Genomic DNA, 21,489 nt, shown 5'->3' on the forward strand with positions numbered 1-21,489 from the left:
TAGGTTGGGTAAATATTTTTTAAATTAATTTTTATTGGAGTATAGTTATAATGTTGCATTAGTTTCTGCTTACAGCAAAGTGAATCAGCTACACCGATACATATATCCCTCTTTTTTGGATTTCCTTTCCATTTAGGTCACCATAGAGCATTGAGGAGCATTCCCTAAGCTATACCATAGGTTTCTCATTAGTTATTTATTTTATACATAGTATCAGTTGTGTATATATGGAAATCCCAATCTTCAATTCATCCCAAGCCCCATTTCCCCCTGCTGGTATCATATGTCTGTTCTCTACATCTGTGTCTCTATTTCTCTTTTGCAAATAAGATCATCTATATCATTTTTCTTCGCCTATCATATTACTTTGCCAACAAAGGACCGTTTAGTCAAGGCTATGGTTTTTCCAGTGGTCATGTATGGATGTGAGAGTTGGACTGTGAAGAAGGCTGAGTGCCGAAGAATTGATGCTTTTGAACTGTGGTGTTGGAGAGGATTCTTGAGAGTCCCTCGGACTGCAGGAAGATCCAACCAGTCCATTCTAAAGGAGATCAGTCCTGGGTGTTCTTTGGAGGGAATGATGCTGAAGCTGAAACTCCAGTACTTTGGCCACCTCATGCGAAGAGTTGACTCACTGGAAAAGACTCTGATGCTGGGAGGGATTGGGGGCAGGAGGAGACGGGGACAACAGAGGATGAGATGGCTGGATGGCATTACCGACTCGATGGACATGAGTTTGAGTGAACTCCGGGAGTTGGTGATGGACAGGGAGGCCTGGCATGCTGTGATTCACGGGGTTGCAAAGAGTTGGACAGGACTGAGCAACTGAACTGAACTGAACTAATATCATTTTTCTGGATTCCACATGCATGTGTTAATATGTGATATTTGTTTTCCTCACTCTGACTTCTTTCACTCTGTATGACTGTCTCTAGGTCCATCCTGATGTCTGCGCATGGCACAGTCAGGTTCCCTTATGTGGCTGAGTAATATTCCACTGGGTATGTGTACCACATCTTTTTTATGGGTAGATATGATTTTCATTTGTTGTTTAAAATGTTAAGTCTAAGTCTCAGTTCTGTTTATGGACAAACTTCCAAATTGCTCTGTGACATTTCTGTTACTCTACAATACAAAATGAGTCACTACAGCTAGAGATTGTGATGGAAGAAATGTATTAAAACATGAGAAAAACTGTACGTGCAGTTAACATGCCTGTGGGTTAAATAATCAGTTCACATGGATCATATTGATACTATTTATGGACTTTCTGGTGGCTCAGCAGTAAAAAGTTCGACTGCAATGCAGGAGCCCATGGGTTTGATCCCTAAGTTAGGTAGGTACCCTGGAGAAGGAAATGGCAACCTGCTCCAGTATTCTTGCCTGGGAAATCCCAGGGATAGAGGAGCCTGGCAAGCTATAGTCCATGTGGTTGCAAAGAATCAGACACAACTGAGCAACCGAGCAGGCGCACACCCTTGCTCTATCATCTGTCTAATCCACAAACATTTATTGAAAACTTAATCTTTGCAAGATATCCTGGTAGCATGCTTTCTGTCATGGCTTCAAAGAACCAAAGGTTTTAGAAGGTTGGAAAGACCCCTTTACCAGTTTGAGTCTTTCTCTCCTGGAAACAGATTTGATCACCTTCTTCTTTATGCCCCAAGGACTTTGTTAGCCTTACCCTTCCATTGTGGGGATATTATTGCACTGGACTTAATTGCTTACCTCCATTTCCCTTGTTAAACTGTAAGCTCCTTTCAGGCAGGTGATCGTACTCCTGTGTGCTCAGTACCTGCTCAAGTGCAGCAGTCAACTGTGGAAGGCCTGCAATGTGGACTTTGGATTCAAAATCAGGCAGGCTTTAGCCTACTACCCCCCCTCCCCCCCCCACACACACACCATGCTCCCACTGCTGAGGTGTTTTATTCTTTAGGTAAGACTCATGAGACAGAGAAGGCAATGGCACCCCACTCCAGTATTCTTACCTGGAAAATCCCATGGATGGAGGAGCCTGGTAGGCTGCAGTCCATGGGGTCGCTACGAGTTGGACATGACTGAGCGACTTCCCTTTCACTTTCCACTTTCATGCATTGGAGAAGGAAATGGCAACCCACTCCAGTATTCTTGCCTGGAGAATCCCAGGGATGGGGGAGCCTGGTGGGCTGCCGTCTATGGGGTCACAAAGAGTCGGACACGACTGACGTGACTTAGCAGCGGCAGCAAGACTCATGAGAACAGTTGCTGAATGTAAGCAGAGGCAAGACTCTAGCGCATAACAGGGCCAAGTAACACTCTTAGAGATTTTCCCATATAATGTATAGTGTTCACACTCCATTGGAACTGCTCTGGAATTGTCTAGATTTCATATTTGAGCATGAACTGGGGTCCTTTGGTAGGGCTGCCAGCTTTAAAAAAGAAAGACACGGGGCTTCTAGTTAACTCAGATTGTTAGATAAACAACAAGTGATTTTGTAGTATTAATTATGTCCCATGTATTGCATTTGTATACTTAGATTTTATCTAGCGACACTACCTTCAAGATGAGGAGTAAATTGGATGGGAAGAGGGCCAGGTAAGATGTTTCTTAATTGAGTAGAACATTTATCTTCTCCAGCTCCCTGACAATAAATGCCAGTAGCATCACCTATCATTGTGACAGTGAAAAGTTGGCTACATTCATCCTGTTACCCACCATGAGGTAGTGCCATATTGGTTTGAAAACCATAGGGAAGCAAATGAGAATAGGAATATACCCATGGAACCAAGAGTCAAGAAATGTACATACCAGTACTCCATAGGTATCATAGCCACACAGTCTCAACAGTGAGACATCCTTGTCCATTTCTTGGCTAGAACCTCATTTAGACCTCTCAACCAAGCTCTTGAGAATAGTTACAAGTCTGACTTGCTTAAGCTGTATAATATTGTCAGTGAATTTTGTCCCCATAAGGAAAGATCCAACACTCCTCCCAGACTTCCTAACTGCTTGACTTATAAAGGGGAAATAAACTCACCAAATCCAAAAGGTCAATTACAAATGTGAGGATAATTACGCTTTCAACTTAAATAGCACTTTACGTAACACATTTTTCTGCCCATTATGTCATTTGATCGTTAGTGTGGTATTTATTAGCAGATGAATGAATGGGAGATATGCTGAATCTATCGCTATGGCCAATTTGCATTTCTTGATATCATCAGTTTGAAACCACAGATGAGGAAAGATTCAGGCTCATCTTTCCCTCCAGAAGTCTGTGTATTCCTTCGTCAGCTGTAGGCTTTCTCTCAGGCCTTTTTTAAAAAATATATAACTATTCCTAGATTTTGCATTAACATTGCGAGAATATTTTCTCTTTGTGCTACTTAGCAGATTGTGCTAATTTAAGGCAAGAGCTTTTCATTAAATGAAATTAAAAGTCAATGAAAAAAATAGTGATGAACTGCCTTCCTCTTAAGACTAACTACCCCATGATGACAACGCCTGGTGAAAAGCAAGAATTCAGTGCATTCTGAATTCGTGAATCAATGAGCGAGTGAAGAGAAAAATGATCTTAAATGAATGCCTGCTTAAGTAAATGAACTTAATTTACTCCAAATCTTGCCAGCCCAATAAAGACTTCTGTTGAAAAGGATAACTCACTAGAATTACAATTTCAAATACTAGACCTTTCCAGAAACCCTATAGTGCAGCCCCATCAGAGAACAGCATTGTCCTGAGTTACCTGAAGCAAAGACAATGATGTCATTACGTAACGGAAGCGCCACAATCATCCAGTAATGAACCATCAGGGCCCACTCTGAAGAAGTGCATTCCTTCTTCTCGGATTAAATTTTGAATGCACAGTTCCCTTCCTTTCATCTGGTCCTCAGCAAACAAGATATAGAACCCCAAAGTGCCTAGAACAGGATGGCACTCCTTGACCTCTGAGCAAAATAAGGGGTGGAAACTTTACCTTCTATTGGACAAGTGTCATCATTGTAATAGTTTGGCACTTGTTTATTTAAGTCACCATCTTCCATTAGTATCAACTTTTCTCCCAGTTGGTCATTAAATTCTCAAGGTTTCCCTGTGGCAGACAAATTTGATCAAGCTTTGCCCAGAGCCAGAGATTTTCCTACTGTGTGTTCAATGATGAAAAAAATAAAGGGAACTATCCTTTATATGTATGACAAAGTGAAAGTGAAAGTTTCTCAGTAGTGTCCAACTTTTTGCAATCCCGTGGACTGTATAGTCCATGGAATTCTCCAGGCCAGAATACTTGAGTGGGTAGCTGTTCCCTTCTCCAGGGGATCTTCCCAACCCAGGAACTGAACTGGGGTCTCCTGCACTGCAGGCAGATTCTTTACCAGCTGAGCTGCCAGGGAAGTAGTATTACTGCCAAGTGACTGGCATATCATAGGTTCAACTCATTCTCTTATTCATCCATCCATTCATTTATCCAAGCAATAAACATTTGCTGTGTGTTTTTCATGGACAGCACTAAGCTAAGGTATGTGTTCAGTTCAGTTCAGTTCAGTCGCTCAGTCGTGTCTGACTCTTTTCGACCCCATGAACTGCAGCACGCCAGGCCCCCTGTCTATCACTGGGGAGATCACCAGGGAGAAGTGATCGAAGATTAAGGTGTGTGTTACTTAATCTTATTTAATCCCTGGTGGCTCAGTTGGTAAACAATCTGCCTGCAATGCAGGACGCCTTGGTTCAATTCCTGGGTTGGAAAGATCCTCTGGAGAAGGGATAGGCTACCCACTCCAGTATTCTTGGGTTTCCCTGATAGCTCAGCAGGTAAAGAATCCACCGGCAATGCTGGAGACATAGTTCCATCCCTGGGTTGGGAAGATTTCCCTGGGGAAGGGATAGGCTACCCACTCTGTATTCTGGCCTGGAGAATTCCATGGACTGTATAGTCTATGGGGTTAAAAAGAGTTGGACACGACTGGGCAACTGTCACTTTCAACTCCCTCTCAGTCTTCACAAGGACCCTATGATGTTGGATTCTGATCACCTTGATGTTATGTATAAAGAAACTGAGGTTCACTACCTCACACACCTACTTTCACACAGCTCTGGTGGAGCCAAAGCTCAAAAGGACCCAGAGTCAGGGATTTTGAACTCTACCTCCTTAAATGAAAAAAGAAAGAAAGAAAGAAAGAAAAGGAATGAAGAATTTTCAGAAGAACAAAATCACTTCACAGAGGGAGAACCCCTGGACTAATTGGCACATGTCTCTCAAGGAAGCTACAGGTCTCTAAATGCTAGCTACACAATCCTGTGACAAATTCTGTTTCCTTGGGCTCCAAAATCACTGCAGATGGTGACTGCAGCCACGAAATTAAAAGATGCTTGCTCCTTGGAAGAAAAGTATGACAAACCTAGACAGTGTATTAAAAAACAGAGATGTCACTTTGTTGACAAAGCTCCATATAGTCAAAGCTATGGTGTTTCCAGTAGTCATGTACAGATGTGAGAGTTGGACCATACAGAAGGCTGAGCACCAAAGAATTGATGCTTTCAAATTGCGGTGCTGGAGAAGGCTCTTGAGAGTTTCTTGGGCAGCCAGGAGATGAAATTAGGCAGTCCTAAAGGAAATAAACCCTGAATATTCATTGGAAGGACTGATGCTGGAGCTGAAACTCCAATAGTTTGGCCACCTGATGCAAAGAGTCGACTCATTGGAAAAGACCCTGATGCTGGGAAAGACTGAGGGCAGGAAGAGAAGGGGGTGACAGAGGATGAGTTATATAGAAAATATAGAATGTATAAAAATGGTGTTGATGAGCCTGTTTACAGGGAAGGGATGGAGACAGACGTAGAGAATGGACTTGCGGATACAGCGCGGGAGGGAGAGGGTTGGACAAACGGAGAACCTACGCTCTCAGGTCTAAGATGGATAGCTAGTGAGAAGCTGCTGTGCAGCGCAGGGAGCCCGACCTTGCACTTTCTGATGACCTGGAGGGATGGGATGGGGAGAGGGGAGGGAGCTTAGGGAGGGAGGCGATGTGTGTATAATTATGGCTGACGCACACTGCTGTATGGCAGAAGCCAACACAATGTTGTAAAAAATTTTTTTTAATAAAATATTCTTTAGTTGAAGAATAAAAACAAGAAAGAAAATATATAGGTGTACTATTAAAAAAACATACCCATGCTCATATCCTAATAGTTATTAAGTGTGGTCTCAAAATGCTAATTCAAGGAATCATTTTCCCAGAAACATATTTTTAATCGTGTAAGGTGATATTGCAGGGAGAAAAAGAAAGTGGGGGGAAATGTTTTCAGAATTCTGATATAGCAAGCAGAATAAAAACACAGCTGGACAGGGTGAACCAATATAAACCAGGAAAAAAAAAATAGCAACCAGAGATAGGCAAGCTCCTCGGGCCTCATAGAATTTCTCTACCTTAAGGGCACACATCCAAATACACTGCACAGAAAGCACATATTACAATGACGAAACTGAAGAACTGCATCAATATCGCAGCGCCATCAGAATTTTCAGAATAAAAGGGAAACAGGAAAAAAAAATGTAAAAGAGAGGTAAGATGTGTGGAAACTGCTCCATGGAGGGGCCGATGCGCAGGTCTTCAAATATCTAGTGGAATCTGACGACTAAGGAAACAGTATGGAGAGTGGTGGCATGTCCCCAAACAACTTTCTGCTTTTGGACGGTAAAATAAATGAACCCCCAGAAGCCACAGAGGAAACAAAAATAGTCTTTGGGCTCATGTGACTATAAAGGTGTGCGGTCCTGCCAGAAACCTTTCTCTGGAAGGAACGTGGGACTCAGCATAATATAGGTTGTAAGACGGCAAATTACTGGGACCCGTCACCCTCAAATTACGAACAATATTTAAAGGATTAGTGACGACTGTGTTATCTGAGTTGCCCTCGATCTCAATCTAGAGGCTGAAGTACGCTCGTCGGAATTCAATTGAGAAACAACAGCTGTTTATGGAGCTGTTTTCTGTATGCTGGAAACTCTGCTAAGAAATTTACATGCGTCATCTCATCAAGCCCTCACTTTGCAAAGGAGGCCGCTGATGCTTCAAAAGTGACTTGGACCAAATCACACAGGTAGTAAAAGACAGGATGGCTCAGTGGTAAAGAATCCGCCTGCCAAGGCAGGAGACGCTGGGGACGTGGGTTTGATCCCTGTATTGGGAAGATTCCCCTGGAAAAGGAAATTACAACCCACTTCAGTATTCTTGCCTGGAAAATTCCATGGACAGGGGAGCCTGGCAGGCTACAGTCCATGGGGTCCCAGAGTCAGATATGACAGGGCATACAGGCATGATCTCTGTCCAAATGAGTTGAAGCTGGGATCAAGTAGTTTGATAGCAATCAAGCAAAAGACAAAGGTGGGTCTGAATCCAGGTATCAGACCCAGAACTCCTGCCTGAACCACACACCTCTCCCTAAAAATAATGAGGGGAATAAAATTTTTTTTAAATTGGGGGCCAATGAGAAGTGCCCACAAATCAGATGGCATTTTACTATTTGTATCATCCTTCCCCATCAAGTTTCCAGAGCAAGGCCAACCTGGACATAGTGTAGAGTTGGGAGTCTTCAGCCCCCAAAGGCCAGAGCCCACACACACTCAGTCACTCTTCACTCCCTCTCCCACTTCACTCACCAGTGATGACTGTGGGTTTTCTGCAGTGGAAAGCCTGGGAGGAGGCGGTCACTTCAATGCTGCATTTCAGCAGGAATTGCCCAGCAAAGCTGTCTGTGGGCTCCCTGCTGCCCAGCAAGCTCTAGGTGCTTGATAAGGACTTGACCACAGCAAGCCTGTCCAATGCACAGAAACTGCACTGAAGCCCAGGCTGTGTACTGTTATCAGTAACAATAGCGGGGACTTCCCTGGCAGTCCAGTGATTATGAATCCGCCTTCTAATGTAGGGGACATGGGTTTGATCTCTGGTCTGGGAACTAAGACCCCACATGTCAAGGGGCAACTAAGCCCACAGGCTTCCACTACTGAGCCACCACTCTCCGGAGCTCACGCGCCACATCTAGGGAAGCCCGCACGCCACAATGAAAGATGCTGGATGTCGCAGTTAAGACCTGATGCACCCAAAGAAACAAATAAAGTGAAAGTGCTCGTGGCTCAGTCAGGTCCGACTCTTTGCAACCCTGCCAGGCTCTTCTGTCCATGGAGTGCTCCAGCCAAGAAAACTGGCGTGGGTTAGGAATCCCTTCTCCAGGTGATCTTCCCAACCCAGGGATGGAACCCAGGTCTCCTGCACTGCAGGCAGATTTTTTACCCTTTGAGCCACAAAAGAAGCCCTAAATAAATAAATAGATATTAAAAAGAATAATAGTGCTGACTGCCACGTTGTTCAAATGCTCCAAGGATCTTTGATCATCTTTCATCATAAGCCAGTGATGGTAGTATTGAGTCCATTTTACAGATGAGGAAATAGAGGTTCTCTTTAATAATCAAGGCATACGTTAAGACCCAAGAATGTTCACATTGAACTCTCGTGTGCTTTCTATTGTTGAATATATCCAACTGCCTCCCAGCCTCTCCACTGTCTCCATGAAACACAGGAGAACTTTCTCCATGCATCTCTCCCAGCAGAGAACCCTTTCCTGAATGAACTGGGAATCACGTATTTCCTATAGATGAAGAATATAGCCATCGTGACCCTGGACATTAGCCTAGGTCTCTTTAGGGGGTTAACCAGTGTCTTTACCAAAAGTGTCTGTGCTGGTCACCAGGAGCTGGGGAGACTGTGCCCACAGTTTGGCTCTGTGCCCAGAAAAGATGCAAAGGAAAATCAACCCTCGCTTGACGCTGACAATGAGCAGGCAACCTAAGAACGGTCACTTCCATACAAGATGGAGGAGAAAATCACGCACCACCTTAAAACTGCAAAACGAGCGTGGAGAGGGCTCTGCCATCCCCTTCCTCTTCTCACTTGTCTTCTCCGTCAAATAAGACACATTATGATTTGCGACTGCTGTTTTCAGAAGTGTGTGAATTGACACGCACTTCTTCCCCCTTTGCAGTGGGAGATGAAAGGGTAGGATGGGGCGGGGCGGGGTGCCCTGACTCTGACTTTGGAGGTGGTTGGCCTGAGGCCTCATGACTCACCAGCTGGGGCTCTGGGGGCCGAGGAAGGGTCCACTTCCAGAAGAGACACTCTTCAGCTCTCCTGATCTTTAACTATGGACTTGCTGAGCGAGAGGGAATCTCTTCCGCCTGGCCCTCTTCCCCATTTGAGAGTCCACCTCACCCAAAGAGAAACCACCTCCCTGGACTGTGGGTTTCTCCAGCTGTTGGGAAAATACCTTCAGGATGGCTCACGAGGCAGCGGCAGGCACATAACCTTAGGCACTGCACAGCCCGATGGCAGACGTTTTCCAGTAACTGTTCCTCTGGGTCCTCTCCTCATCAACTACACCCCAGTCTTCTAGGAAGACAGCAGCAGTCTCCATTGGCAGTCCTGATCATACCCGACCTGGGGAGGGAGCCCACTTCCATCAGGAGAGTAGGGACCCAGGTGGATGGAGCAACAGGGGCTTTCTAAAAGGCAGAGCAATGGGACTTGGTCAGCAGGCCAGTGGTTAGGACTCTTCACTTCCAAAGCAGGAGACAGGGGTTTGATCCCTGGTCAGAGAACTAAGATCCTGGAGGCCACACAGACAAAAACTAAATAATAAATGGAAGAGTAGTGTATCTTCCCAAACATAATTACTTCCTGAATTATTATATGATTAGGTGTGCCTCTCCCAGTGCAGTTCAGTTCACTTGTTCAGTCGTGACCAACTTTGAGACCCCATGGACTACAACACACCAGGCTGTCCATCACCAACTACCAGAGCTTGCTCAAACTCATATCCATCCAGTCGGTGATGCCACCCAACCATTTCATTCCCCTTCCAACTGTGCAACTTAAAATAGAGCCAACCACACCCTAAAACTTATTTGAAAACCAAGAAGAGCTCTTTGGTTTGAGTTCTCCCCATTTAAAGAAGTGCAAAGACCTCGGTCAAGGGATGGTTTTGCCAGCATATTCTGTTTGGTGGTATAAAATTTTCCCCTTAAATGTCATTCATATAGTCATTCAATGAGTATTTTTTGGGCACTTGTCTTGTGCCAGTTTCTGTATTAACTTGATAACTCAGCAATAAATAAAACAAAGCCCTGGTGCACAGAGAGAAAACATTCTAATACAGGATGACAAGCAACAAATAAACAAGTAAACACATATTACAGGATTTATGGTAGCTTCGAGATACAATCTATTAGAGCTGAGACACCCTCTGAAAACACAGAGATAGGGAGGGAGAAGGAAAAGTTTTTTTCTAGTAAGGGTTAAGTAAACCTCACCTGGAATATTCCTTGGTACTTAGAACGAAAGTAATTTGCAGAAATGTCTTACATATATAAGTGTAATAGCCAAGTCCTACTTTCTCCCTCAGAAATACACAGCTCTCAGCTCCCTGCAAGGTGTCAAGAGAAGGCTGCAGCCCCCAGCACGGGGCCAGGGTGCGTTTTCCCTGCCCAGCCGGCACAGTGTGCCTGGACCGCCAATGGGTTAAGGTAGCTGCGAGATGCTTGGAGCGCTGCATAAACAGCGCGTGTCAGACACTCCAAGCATCCTTCATCTTCCCTATCTCCCAGTCCTCGGCTGTCAATCAGCTGTCACTAGCCCGCACATCAGCAAGCGTGCGCACATCACCCGACTGTCAGCAAAGCAGCTGATGAGACTCGGCTCCAGACTGTCAATCATCTTTGTTTCTCTCTGCCGCTCGGGAAATATTTTGGCTCAGAGAAACAAAGAAGCCTGGGCAACAATGGCTCGTTGTCAGGCAGGCACTCCTGTACGTGGATATAAGATCTTCAGCGAGCCCTGATCATGCCTCACCGCCCCCCCCCCCCGCCCCCGCAGATGATGTTGGGGTCAGGGGTGGACAGATGGAAGACTGAGAATCTGTTTTATTAGTAATTCTAGTTCCTCGAGCAGAGCCTGATGGATTCACACACACACACATAAGCACAGGAACGTGAAACAATGATAACTTGAAGTTATCTGAGCTTATGCCTCAGAAAAAAAATAAGGCTCGGAGGATGGATGGCTGCTAGGTTTGCAATTATTCATCATTGATCAGGCAGACTTTTGGGGAGAGAGAAACTGTTAGATTGCTGAGTTCATTCATCTCCCAGGGAATTCAGAGATAGTAGCTTTGACTCTCCCACTCTCTGGGGTGTGAGGAGGTTGGGAGCACCCACGCACAGAAAAGCTAGTGAACTCATTAGGACCCCAGTGAAGTGGATCTGCTGGCACTTGGCAACAAGCGTCCTTATGTAGAATGTAAAGACGTTCCGGAACAGCCCCTTGTCTGGCACAGTAGCTGCCCCTCTCATACAAAACATGTATTGATCATGTCCCCCACCTCTAAAAGCCTGCAATATACAAATCTAAAGAGACGCTCCTGGCTCTGAACTTCCGTCGAGCAAGCTGTCCTGCTCCCCCACCAGTTTGCCACTTTTTGAAAATCACCATGCATGTATTGGCATAATTAATCAACTCATCTCGCAATAGATCCAAATACTAAGTTATCCGAAGCCCTGTAACATTAAGAAAAAAAATACACTTATTGTACGCTAATTGCTTTGCAATACATTTAGAAGCCGTTAGATCTTTTCATGGTGTTCATCAAGACTGCTATTACCTATCAATTACCCAATGATCTGAACCAACCCGTTTGTACATACTGTGGCTGCTCCCATTATCAGCCCCGTGTCTGTGACATTTGGGATGTTTTACCCTCTGACAGACAGATCCTTTCCTACTGCACAAGGCCGATTTCTGAAAACACATCTCTTCTGATCTAACCGGACATTAATTGCTTTTGTGCTGATGTATCTATGCCTCTCAGTCTTCCAGCATAACTAGCAAATCTCATCTCTGACAAGTTGGCTGAACCTAATCAGGACAGATCAGCTGTTACCCAAGGTGCCACGGGCTGTAATTTGTGGTTCTTTACAGAGTTATCACTCGCCGGAAAGATAAGGAACTATAAATTCTGTCAACAGGAATCCCAAAGTGTGTGTTCCAAGCAGCTGGGGCCTCCCCCGCCCGCAAGAAAACATAGCACTTGTCAAATAAATACTTGAGATAATTGATAAGAGGGGATTAGAAGGATTCAGCTGATGCCGTGACTGTAAGACTTTTTTTTTAAGGAAACTTCAGAAGCAAAACGGTACGTGTGAAGTATGAGTTGTCAAGGATAAAGAAGGTTTGCAGGGAAGTGAGGGGTAACAACTGTCCACAGTTCAGCTCCCACCTATCATTGGGGAACTTGGTTCACATCTGCCTCGCTCTCAAAACAGGCAAATGCCTAGACATCCTAAGCTGCAAAGGAAACATCTCGCCACCTCTGAGTCAGGCTGCCGCCCGGTGACAAGGCCTTGATCAGAGGCAGGAGGGCAGGGAATACTGTCAGCCTGTCAGCACCGTTCTATTCTCTGAAGACCCCTGTGGTTTTCTTTCGGGCGCAAAAAAAAAAAAAAAAAAAGAGGAAATATTAGAGAAAATAAACTGCTTTCTTACTGTATCGCTTTGGTCCATCTTCCAAACAAAATGAAAGGGTTAATGTGGCATCATCTTCAAAAAACTCGGTGGCAAACGCGTCCCACCAGAGGTTGTCGCTGTCCTGCGAAGAGACAGATCATTTATTTAGCAGGCAAGAGCAGAACATAGCTCAGAGAGGAGCTGAGAAAGGGAAAAAGGCCGAAAAACTCAGTCACCGGTGGCTTGGGACTCGGCATATGTGTGTGGGTGTTCTGGAAGGAGCGTGGGTGGGTGTGTGGTCAGTCTTCAAATTAATTGCCTCGAATGGGGACCGAATTCCAATTCGATAAACAAGTTAATGCAAAGCAAGTGAAAATTAATTCTGGGGGACATATTTGGGGAGATTTAATAAACGTATTTTGGAATACGGCGAAAGTTTTTAAGGAAAGGGTTTGCACGTAATGTAAAATGTACTCAGCCTTTTTTCTCTTTCTTTCACTTTGCTCTTTTAAGAGCCCGACTTTACAAACAGAAACCACAATATCACAACCAGGTTAAGGAGACTACATTTTTTTAAAGATAATTTACTTAAAGAAAAAGAAAAGATTGTGTGTGGCTTGTGGCGTTCCTCTATGTAAATATCCCTATGAAAGACACAGGTGTTGCTGCCTGGATTTATGTAGAAAGATGAGTATGTGCACAGGCAGACGTCACATACATGTGGAGTATTCTCGGGGACTGGTTTAAGATGACAGGCAACCACTAGCTCGTTACTAGATCAGTCATTAAAACCAGAACAGTTCAGCGGAAGGCAAACCATCCATAGGAACTCTGCTTGTTTGTCTTGGGTTAAGAGTTTCCCTTGTTCATCCAGAAAATACTTTGAACTTGACCCAGTTGAAGACCGTTAATGTCACTGCAAATCTTCAAGGGCAAGAGAAGGGCTTCCCTAACAGGGAACTGGGGGGGGAGGTAGTGTTGTGTTTAAAAGAGGGGGGTCCAACCTGTGCCTCATTCTCTGTATAGTGCTCGATTTACTCCCAATTATTTTTTAATTTTAATTTTTGTTAATCCATTTTTATTGAAGGATAGTTGCTTCACAATATTGTGTTAGTGTCTGCTGTACAGCAAAGTGAATCAGCTACACATATGGATATATCTTCTCTTTTTAGGATTTCCTTCCCATTTAAATTGCCACAGAGAACTGAGTAAAGTTCCCTGTGCTATACGGTAGGTTCTCATTAGTTATCTATTTTGTACTTAGTATGAATAATATGTACATATACAAATGTATATATAGACATATATGAGTGCTGAATAGTTGATACTTTCAATTGTGCTGCTGGAGAAGACTCTTGAGAGTCCCTTGGACAGCAAGGAGATCAAACCAGTCAATCCTAAAGGAAATCAACCCTGAATATTTATTAGAAAGACTGATGCTGAGGCTGAAGCTCCAATAATTTGGCCACTTGATGCAAAGGGCTGGCTCATTGGAAAAGACACTGATGCAGGGAAATATTGAAGGCAGGAGGAGAAGGGGATGACAGAAGATGAGAGTTGGATGGCATCACCAACTCAATGGACATGAGTCTGAGCAAACTCAGGAGATAGTGAAGGACAGGGAAGTCTGGCATGTTGTAGTCCATGGGCTCACAAAGAGTTGGACACAATTTAGTGCCTGAACACAAACAGCAACATGAGGCTTCCCTGGTGGCTTGGTGGTAAAGAATCTGCCTGTCAATGCAGAAGATGTTGGTTCAATGACTGGGTCAGGAAGATCCCCTGGAGGAGGAAAGAGCAACCCCTTTCAGTATTCTTGCCTGGAAAATCCCATGGGCAGAGGAGCCTGGTGGGCTATGGTCTGAGGGGTTGAAAATAGTTGGACAAGAGTGTACACATGTGCGTGCATTTGCGTGTACACACACACACATGTATATATGTACTTTTGCCACCTGATGTGAAAAGCCAACTCATTGGAAAAGATCCTGATGCTGGGAAAGATTGAAGGCAAAAGGAGAAGGGGGCAACAGAGGATGAGACGGTTAGATGGCATCACTGACTCAAGGGAGATAGTGGAGGAGAGAGAAGCCTGGTGTGCTGCAGTCCATGGGGTCACAAAGAGTTGGACACAACTGAGCAACTGAACACCAGTATGTGTCAATCCCAACCTCCCAGTTCCTCCCACCCCACCCCCTGCCCAACTCATTTTTCTGCATCTTGGGGGAGGCAAGGACTAGGGTTCAGGAAGAGGGAAGGGTGATGGAAAGGGTCATATTTTGTCTCAGTCTGGTTTCTTTTCAAGCCCTTCACTCTACTGCTCCATGGTCAGGACTCATGCTCAGGAGGAGGTTCAAACCATACAGTAGGGCGGGTGGTATTATTAATACATCATTGGTGGGTCCGTCCTGTGCACAGCCCTCGGAGCAGGCACACCCTGACACAAGCTATGTGAACTTGAACAGCTTATTTTACCCCCATGAGCCTATTTCCTTACTTGGAAATTAAGGATAATGATAATGAGAACAGTAATGCATATCTCAACCAGAAGATACAACCACAGTTGTATTAATAATCAATGTGGCATTTCAGTAAGTCAGTGGCTATAACATGCCTAGCAGAGTGCTGAGAACACAGTGAAGATCAATGCAATGCCCCTTTCACCTATCTACCATCTTTAATATCAATTCTAAGGGATGAAGCAGTTCATGTTCTGAAGAACTCTACATCAAAACTGTTTCCAAATTGAGTATGTTTCCAAATCACTTTGTCTGTAGCCCATTTCTTGGCAACAATGCCTGTCTGTGACATAGCGGAAACTTATGAATGGATAAAGTGTTGTGGTACATGCATATATGTGATGGAATATTACTCAGCCATGAAAAGGAACATACTTGAGTCAGTTCTAGTGAGGTGGATAAACCTAGAGCCTATTATACAGAGTGAAGTAAGTCAGACAGAGAAAAACAAATTTCATAAATGAACACAAATATAAGGGATCTAGAAAGATGGGATGGATGAACCCATCTGCAGGGCAGGACTAGAGACACAGACCTAGAGAACAGACTTTGGACACAATGGGACGAATTGAGAGAGTAGCCTTGAGATATATACACTCCTGCATGCTAAGCCGCTTCAGTCGTATCCAACTCTTTGCAACCCTATGGACTGTAACCCACCAGGCTCCTCTGTCCATGGGGTTGTCCAGGCAAGAACACTGGAGTGGGTTGCCATGCCCTCCTGCAGGGGATCTTCCCAACCTTAGGATCGAACCCATGTCTCTTTTGTCTCGTCCATTGACAGGCAGGTTCTTTATCACTAGCACCACCTGGAAGCCCGTATAAATGCTGCTGCTGCTGCTGCTGCTAAGTCAAATCTGTGTGACCCCATAGACGGCAGCCCACCAGGCTGCCCCATCCCTGGGATTCTCCAGGCAAGAACACTGGAGTGTGTTGCCATTTCCTTCTCCAATGCATGAAAGTAAAGAGTGAAAGTGAAGTCCTCAGTCGTGTCCGACTCTCAGTGACCCCATGGACTGTAGTCTTCCAGGCTCCTCCATCCATGGGATTTTCCAGGCAAGAGTACTGGAGTGGGGTGCCATTGCCTTCTCTGCATATAAATGCTACCATCTGTAAAATAGACAGTCAGCAGGAAGCTGCTGTATGGGCCCAGGGAACTCACCCCGGTGCTCTGTGACAACCTAGAGGGGTGGGATGCAGGGGAGTGGGGGGAGGTTCAAGAGGGAGGGGACATAACACTTGCGTACTGGTGGCTGATTCACGATGTTGTATGGCAGAAGCCAACACAACATTGCAAAACAATTATCCTTCAATTAAAAAAAAGAAAGAAATTAACCCACTCTCTTTCCCTTGCTAATTGTTCAAAGACCCAGTGACTAAATCAGTTCCTCCAGCTCCATCCTCCTGTCATCTCACTCTGGGTTTCTAGCCCTTTTGCTAGAAAGTAGACCAGTGGAAGATAAAAGCCCAGGGGGCACCCAGGCTGATCTGAAGTCACTAGGAAAAAAGAAAGAATCTAGGCTGTCAGGAGGCGGGAGGACTGTCTATGAGCAGCCATACCGTTTCTGTGGGACCCAGACAAGGGAGCGCTGGCAGAAGTCAAGGGGAGAGTGAAGACCCCAGAGGTGGGGGATGACATTTGATTCAAACCAACTGTGATGGAACATGAGATGACTCAGTGTCTCGGGAAATGTCAGGACACCTTTGGTAGGAGAAGGCTACATCGAATGACTATACACACATACACAAAATCAATTAGCTTGGGTCACAGATCTTGGGAGAACATTCCAAAAAAAAAAAACCAAAAAACAAAAACAAAAACGTAGTTGCACAGGACCAGACACATCACAGGTACATAACAGAATATATGCACATGTGGGCTGATAGGATGAAGGAATAGATGAGAAACGGGACTTCTTTTTCGTGCCATCAAAGACAACCCAACTCAAGAAAGTCATGTACACGTTTTTGTGAGGTTTAGATGGCCGATCCTACTTTAGCTGTCAGTCAATATTTTTAAACTGGCACCAAAAAGATGTTTGGACACTATTTTTAAGCTCTAGTTGTCAACTGCCCTCCCCCCAGCACACATTTATAAAGTTTTTAAATGAGTCCTTAGTTATGAGAGAAAAATTCTGATGGAAAGGGGGAATTAAAAAGTAGTATTTTTAGGAAAAAAATTAGTAAATGTCAAATACAATCCAGGCTTAGCTTGGCTTTTTTTTCCTGAAGGAAGCGGATCATGGAAAGAACATACATAGCCGCGGTAGGTGGGGGGGGAGGGGGAGGGGCAGGAGCACTGGGTTAGTAGTACCACCTGTAACTCAGTAGTTTCTAAGTGTTTTTTTTTCCATGAATTGAACCATCTTATATTCACAGCTGCCCTAGTTGTTCCCAAGGGGCAGAACAAGCAGTCTTTAGAGAGAATTTATACCTTTGACCTCTATGTTACATTGGCTTCAACATATAAATTCTGCCTCTTATTCACTGATGACCTAAGTCAAAACCTCAACTTCCTTGCTTCTATTTATTCATTTGCAAACCGGGAACAATTATTGCAGTGGACTGTGGCGCCCAGGGAGTAACTGTCCGGCGCATAATTGTTGCTCAATAAATGGCAGCTATTAATATTTATTATGGTCTTCTTTGACCTTAAGATATCTGTGAGTAGAGAATCTGAATTTTGAAAAACTTAAACTTCTCAGTCAAGATCATCAACTAGAAAGTGGTGAAGCCCAAGTTCCCATGCTGTGCTTTCCCTGGTCCACACACACACACAACATGGGAACTTTAGCTTCACCACTTTCTAGCTGATGAAAGTCTGCTACTTCTAGCCTATTTTTTTAAATGGATTTAATCTTTTTAGAGTAGTTTTAGGTTCACAGCAAAATTAAGAGGAAAGTACAGAAGATTCCCACACCTCCTTGCTCACATACATGCAGAGCCTTGCTCACTACAGCAGTTCAGTTCAGTTGCTCAGTCGAGTCTGACTCTTTGCAACCCCAAGAATTGCAGCATGCCAGGCCTCCCTGTCCGTCACCAACTCCTAAGTTCACTCAAACTCATGTGGATTTGTATAACTGATGAACTGACCAGCCCATATTTTTTACCAAACAGTTCTGTTCAAAAAGTGATTTTCACCTTAGATTGAAGACAACAAGCAAGAGTAGAAGAGGCTGGCATTGGCTGCAGGAAATTTTGCTTGAGCGGATCTCCTCCAGTTCTTCCAAATTTTTCCCCCTTCTCCAACCTTCATGTGTTGTTTTTTTTTTCTGAAGATAAACCTTCTCTTTAAACACCCCCTCCTGCCATTCACTGGCTAGTATAGTTCCTGGGATCAGTGAGGCAATTTTATGGAAGAAATCTGCATAGTAGCTAGGCCAGGAGTCCAGGGAGCAGCTGAAATACAACTATAAAAACCCATGCTGAACCAAATGTGAAATTTCTAGCAGAAAATCTAGCAGTGTGACAGGTGGGATCTCAGTTCTCAGCCACAGAGCTGAGCTAACAACCTCACGAGCTGTGGGCAATGGTAAAAAAATCAGTGCTTCCATATTCGATTTCTAGATGTCAGTCATCTAGATGGCGTGAGCCTTGCAGACAAAGGCAACAGGGCTCTGCTTGACCACATGTGAAAGAGACCAAGGAAGGGCAACAGAAAGTGACTGGTCATGATTCTGCCTTTCTACCCACAGGCTAGCACTTCTGTCTCCTGATTGCAAACATGCTGCCTCCATCAGCAGAGAAATGAATGATCCAGGAAGTTCCATTTGGAGCAGGCTGCATGGCCAAGTCCAGTCAGCTGACCAGCAAGAGGCTGCATGCAGAAAATGTCCAAGGGCCTTTTAGCAGCAAGGATTCCACAGAGGAGCTCGCAAAGCCTGGTTTCCCCTAAGAGGTGAGAGCAGGCAGGATGCTGCCAACTCTCCATGAAGGCCACCCCTCAATTCACACCAACATGGAGATTAACCAGGAAGGGCCTTGAGACTCACCAGTGGGTCAAGATCAACTTCTCAAGATTCAGCAGTAAAGGTTATGACAAATACGCTTAAAAACAAACCAAGAGCCGGAGGTTTTGTTCTGGGGTGTGTGGGGGTGGCCACGCACACCAGCACTGCCGATACAATAGATACAATATTTGGTGGATATGTTGTAAAACACATCCTATCCAGGTGTGTTCAGTTCCTTAGACCTGTCCGACTCTTTGAGACTCAGTCGTAGCCCGCCAGGCTTCTCTGTCCATGGGATTATCCAGGCAAGAACAACTGGAGTGGGTAGCCATCCCCTTCTCCAGGAGATCTTCCCGATCCAGGAACTGAACCCACATCTTCTGCCTCTCCTGCATTGCAGGCAGATTCTTTATTGTCAAACCATCAGGCAATCCAGAGAAAAGCCATTATTATCCTTCTGGGGACCAGCATAGTGAGGAGTTGGCCTGTGTGGAGTCAAAGGACCTAGCAGCTTAGCTTTTCAAACCAAGGGTCTCTTGTTAACCATTTCCTGCCCCCCCTAATCTTTGCATATATTGTGCTTTTGGACAGGCATGTCCAGCAAAGACCAAGTCTCAGTCCTTGGATTCCCTTTTCCGTGTCTTCTGTGCTAGAAAAGCTCGACACCTCTACCCAGTTAAGAGTGTAGATTAAATTATAATTGAATCACTGCCTTGAAATATACTGGCTTGGCCAAAAAGTTCGCTCAAGTCTTTGCTTAGGATGGTACATAAAAACCAGAACGTACTTTTGGGGCAACCCAATACGTTTATCTAATCTTGTGACTGCCGTACTAGATACCTAAGGAAAAGTGAAAGTGAAGTTGCTCAGTTGTGTCCGACTCTTTGCAACCCCATGGACTGTAGCCTACCAGGCTCCTCAGTCCATGGAGTTTTCCAGGCAAGAGTACTGGAGTGGGTTGCCATTTCCTTCTCCAGGGGATCTTCCCAACCCAGGGATGGAACCCGGGTCTCCCACACTGCAGGCAGGTGCTTTACCATCTGAGCCACCAGGGAAAACAAAGGACCTGGTATTAAGAGTCTCTCCATCCTCAACAGGTCTCCCATCTACAGTTAAGGAGTGGAAGAAATGGAGAGGCCATACCCGCATCGTGAGCAAGACTCTTCCTCGAAGACTGGAGGGAATCTTGAATCTAAACTCCGTGGCGAGGGGCCCAGGACCTCATACAAGAGGGCCTTTCTGCGCCACATCACTGCTGCCCCCCTGGTTATCAGGGGATGCACCACCCACGCGTGTGACTCGCTCATACAGAGGCAGGAAGGACTTCTCACTCGTGCTGCTGCTCCACTGAACCACCTGTGGGCATTTTTCTTGCTCTTTTCAGTGAAATGTTTGTTAAGCGAATACACTTCATTGATTGTAACGTAAATAAGAGATTTTTTATTTTATCAATTTTTAAAAACAGAGAACAGAGGATAATATGATGAAGACCCATGGGCCCACTAGCCAGGTGGTTTGATAATTTAAATAATAGTTTAATAATTAATCATTATTAAAATAATATCTTTTTTCCTTATTAAAAGGAATGAAAAATTATAAAGAAAAATTGATGTCCCAGGAATCCAGAGCCAGCTCTGTTTTTCTCTCCCCTCCCCCAGTTCAGTTCAGTTCAGTCCCTCAGTCGTGTCCGACTCTTTGCGACCCCATGAATCGCAGCATGCCAGGCCTCCCTGTCCATCACCAACTCCCGGAGTTCACTCAGATTCATGTCCATCGAGTCCGTGATGCCATCCAGCCATCTCATCCTCGGTCGTCCCCTTCTCCTCCTGCCCCCAATCCCTCCCAGCATCAGAGTCTTTTCCAATGAGTCAACTCTTTGCATGAGGTGGCCAAAGTACTGGAGTTTCAGCTTTAGCATCATTCCTTCCAAAGAAATCCCAGGGTTGATCTCCTTCAGAATGGACTGGTTGAAACTCCTTGCAGTCCAAGGGACTCTCAAGAGTCTTCTCCAACACCACAGATCAAATGCACAGATCAATTCTTCGGCGCTCAGCCTTCTTCACAATCCAACTCTCACATCCATACATGACCACAGGAAAAACCATAGCCTTGACTAGACGGACCTTAGTCGGCAAAGTAATGTCTCTGCTTTTGAATATACTATCTAGGTTGGTCATAACTTTTCTTCCAAGGAGTAAGCGTCTTTTAATTTCATGGCTGCAGTTACAGTCTGCACTGATTTTGGAGCCCAAAAAAAACAAAGTCTGACACTGTTTCTACTGTTTCCCCATCTATTTCCCATGAAGTGATGGGACCAGATGCCATGATCTTCGTTTTCTGAATGTTGAGCTTTAAGCCAACTTTTTCACTCTCTTCTTTCACTTTCATCAAGAGGCTTTTTAGTTCCTCTTCACTTTCTGCCATAAGGGTGGTGTCATCTGCATATCTGAGGTTATTGATATTTCTCCCGGCAATCTTGATTCCACCTTGTGTTTCTT

General features: G+C 44.7%; 1 protein-coding gene across 12 annotated transcripts in view; it reads right to left on the bottom strand.

Annotated features, from left to right (window-relative positions):
* The window catches only part of LDB2 (LIM domain binding 2), a 463,909-nt gene that overhangs the window by 280,291 nt on the left and 162,129 nt on the right, over nt 1-21,489 (bottom strand). For all 12 annotated transcript variants that reach the window (XM_069594774.1, XM_069594775.1, XM_069594769.1 and 9 more), the window contains exon 2: nt 12,565-12,667. In XM_069594774.1, coding sequence (XP_069450875.1) covers nt 12,565-12,667 — 103 coding nt within the window. The remainder of the gene's footprint in view (nt 1-12,564; nt 12,668-21,489) is intronic.

The sequence above is a fragment of the Ovis canadensis genome, chromosome 6, assembly GCF_042477335.2.
Source record: "Ovis canadensis isolate MfBH-ARS-UI-01 breed Bighorn chromosome 6, ARS-UI_OviCan_v2, whole genome shotgun sequence".
In the NCBI taxonomy this organism is placed as follows: Eukaryota; Metazoa; Chordata; class Mammalia; order Artiodactyla; family Bovidae; genus Ovis; species Ovis canadensis.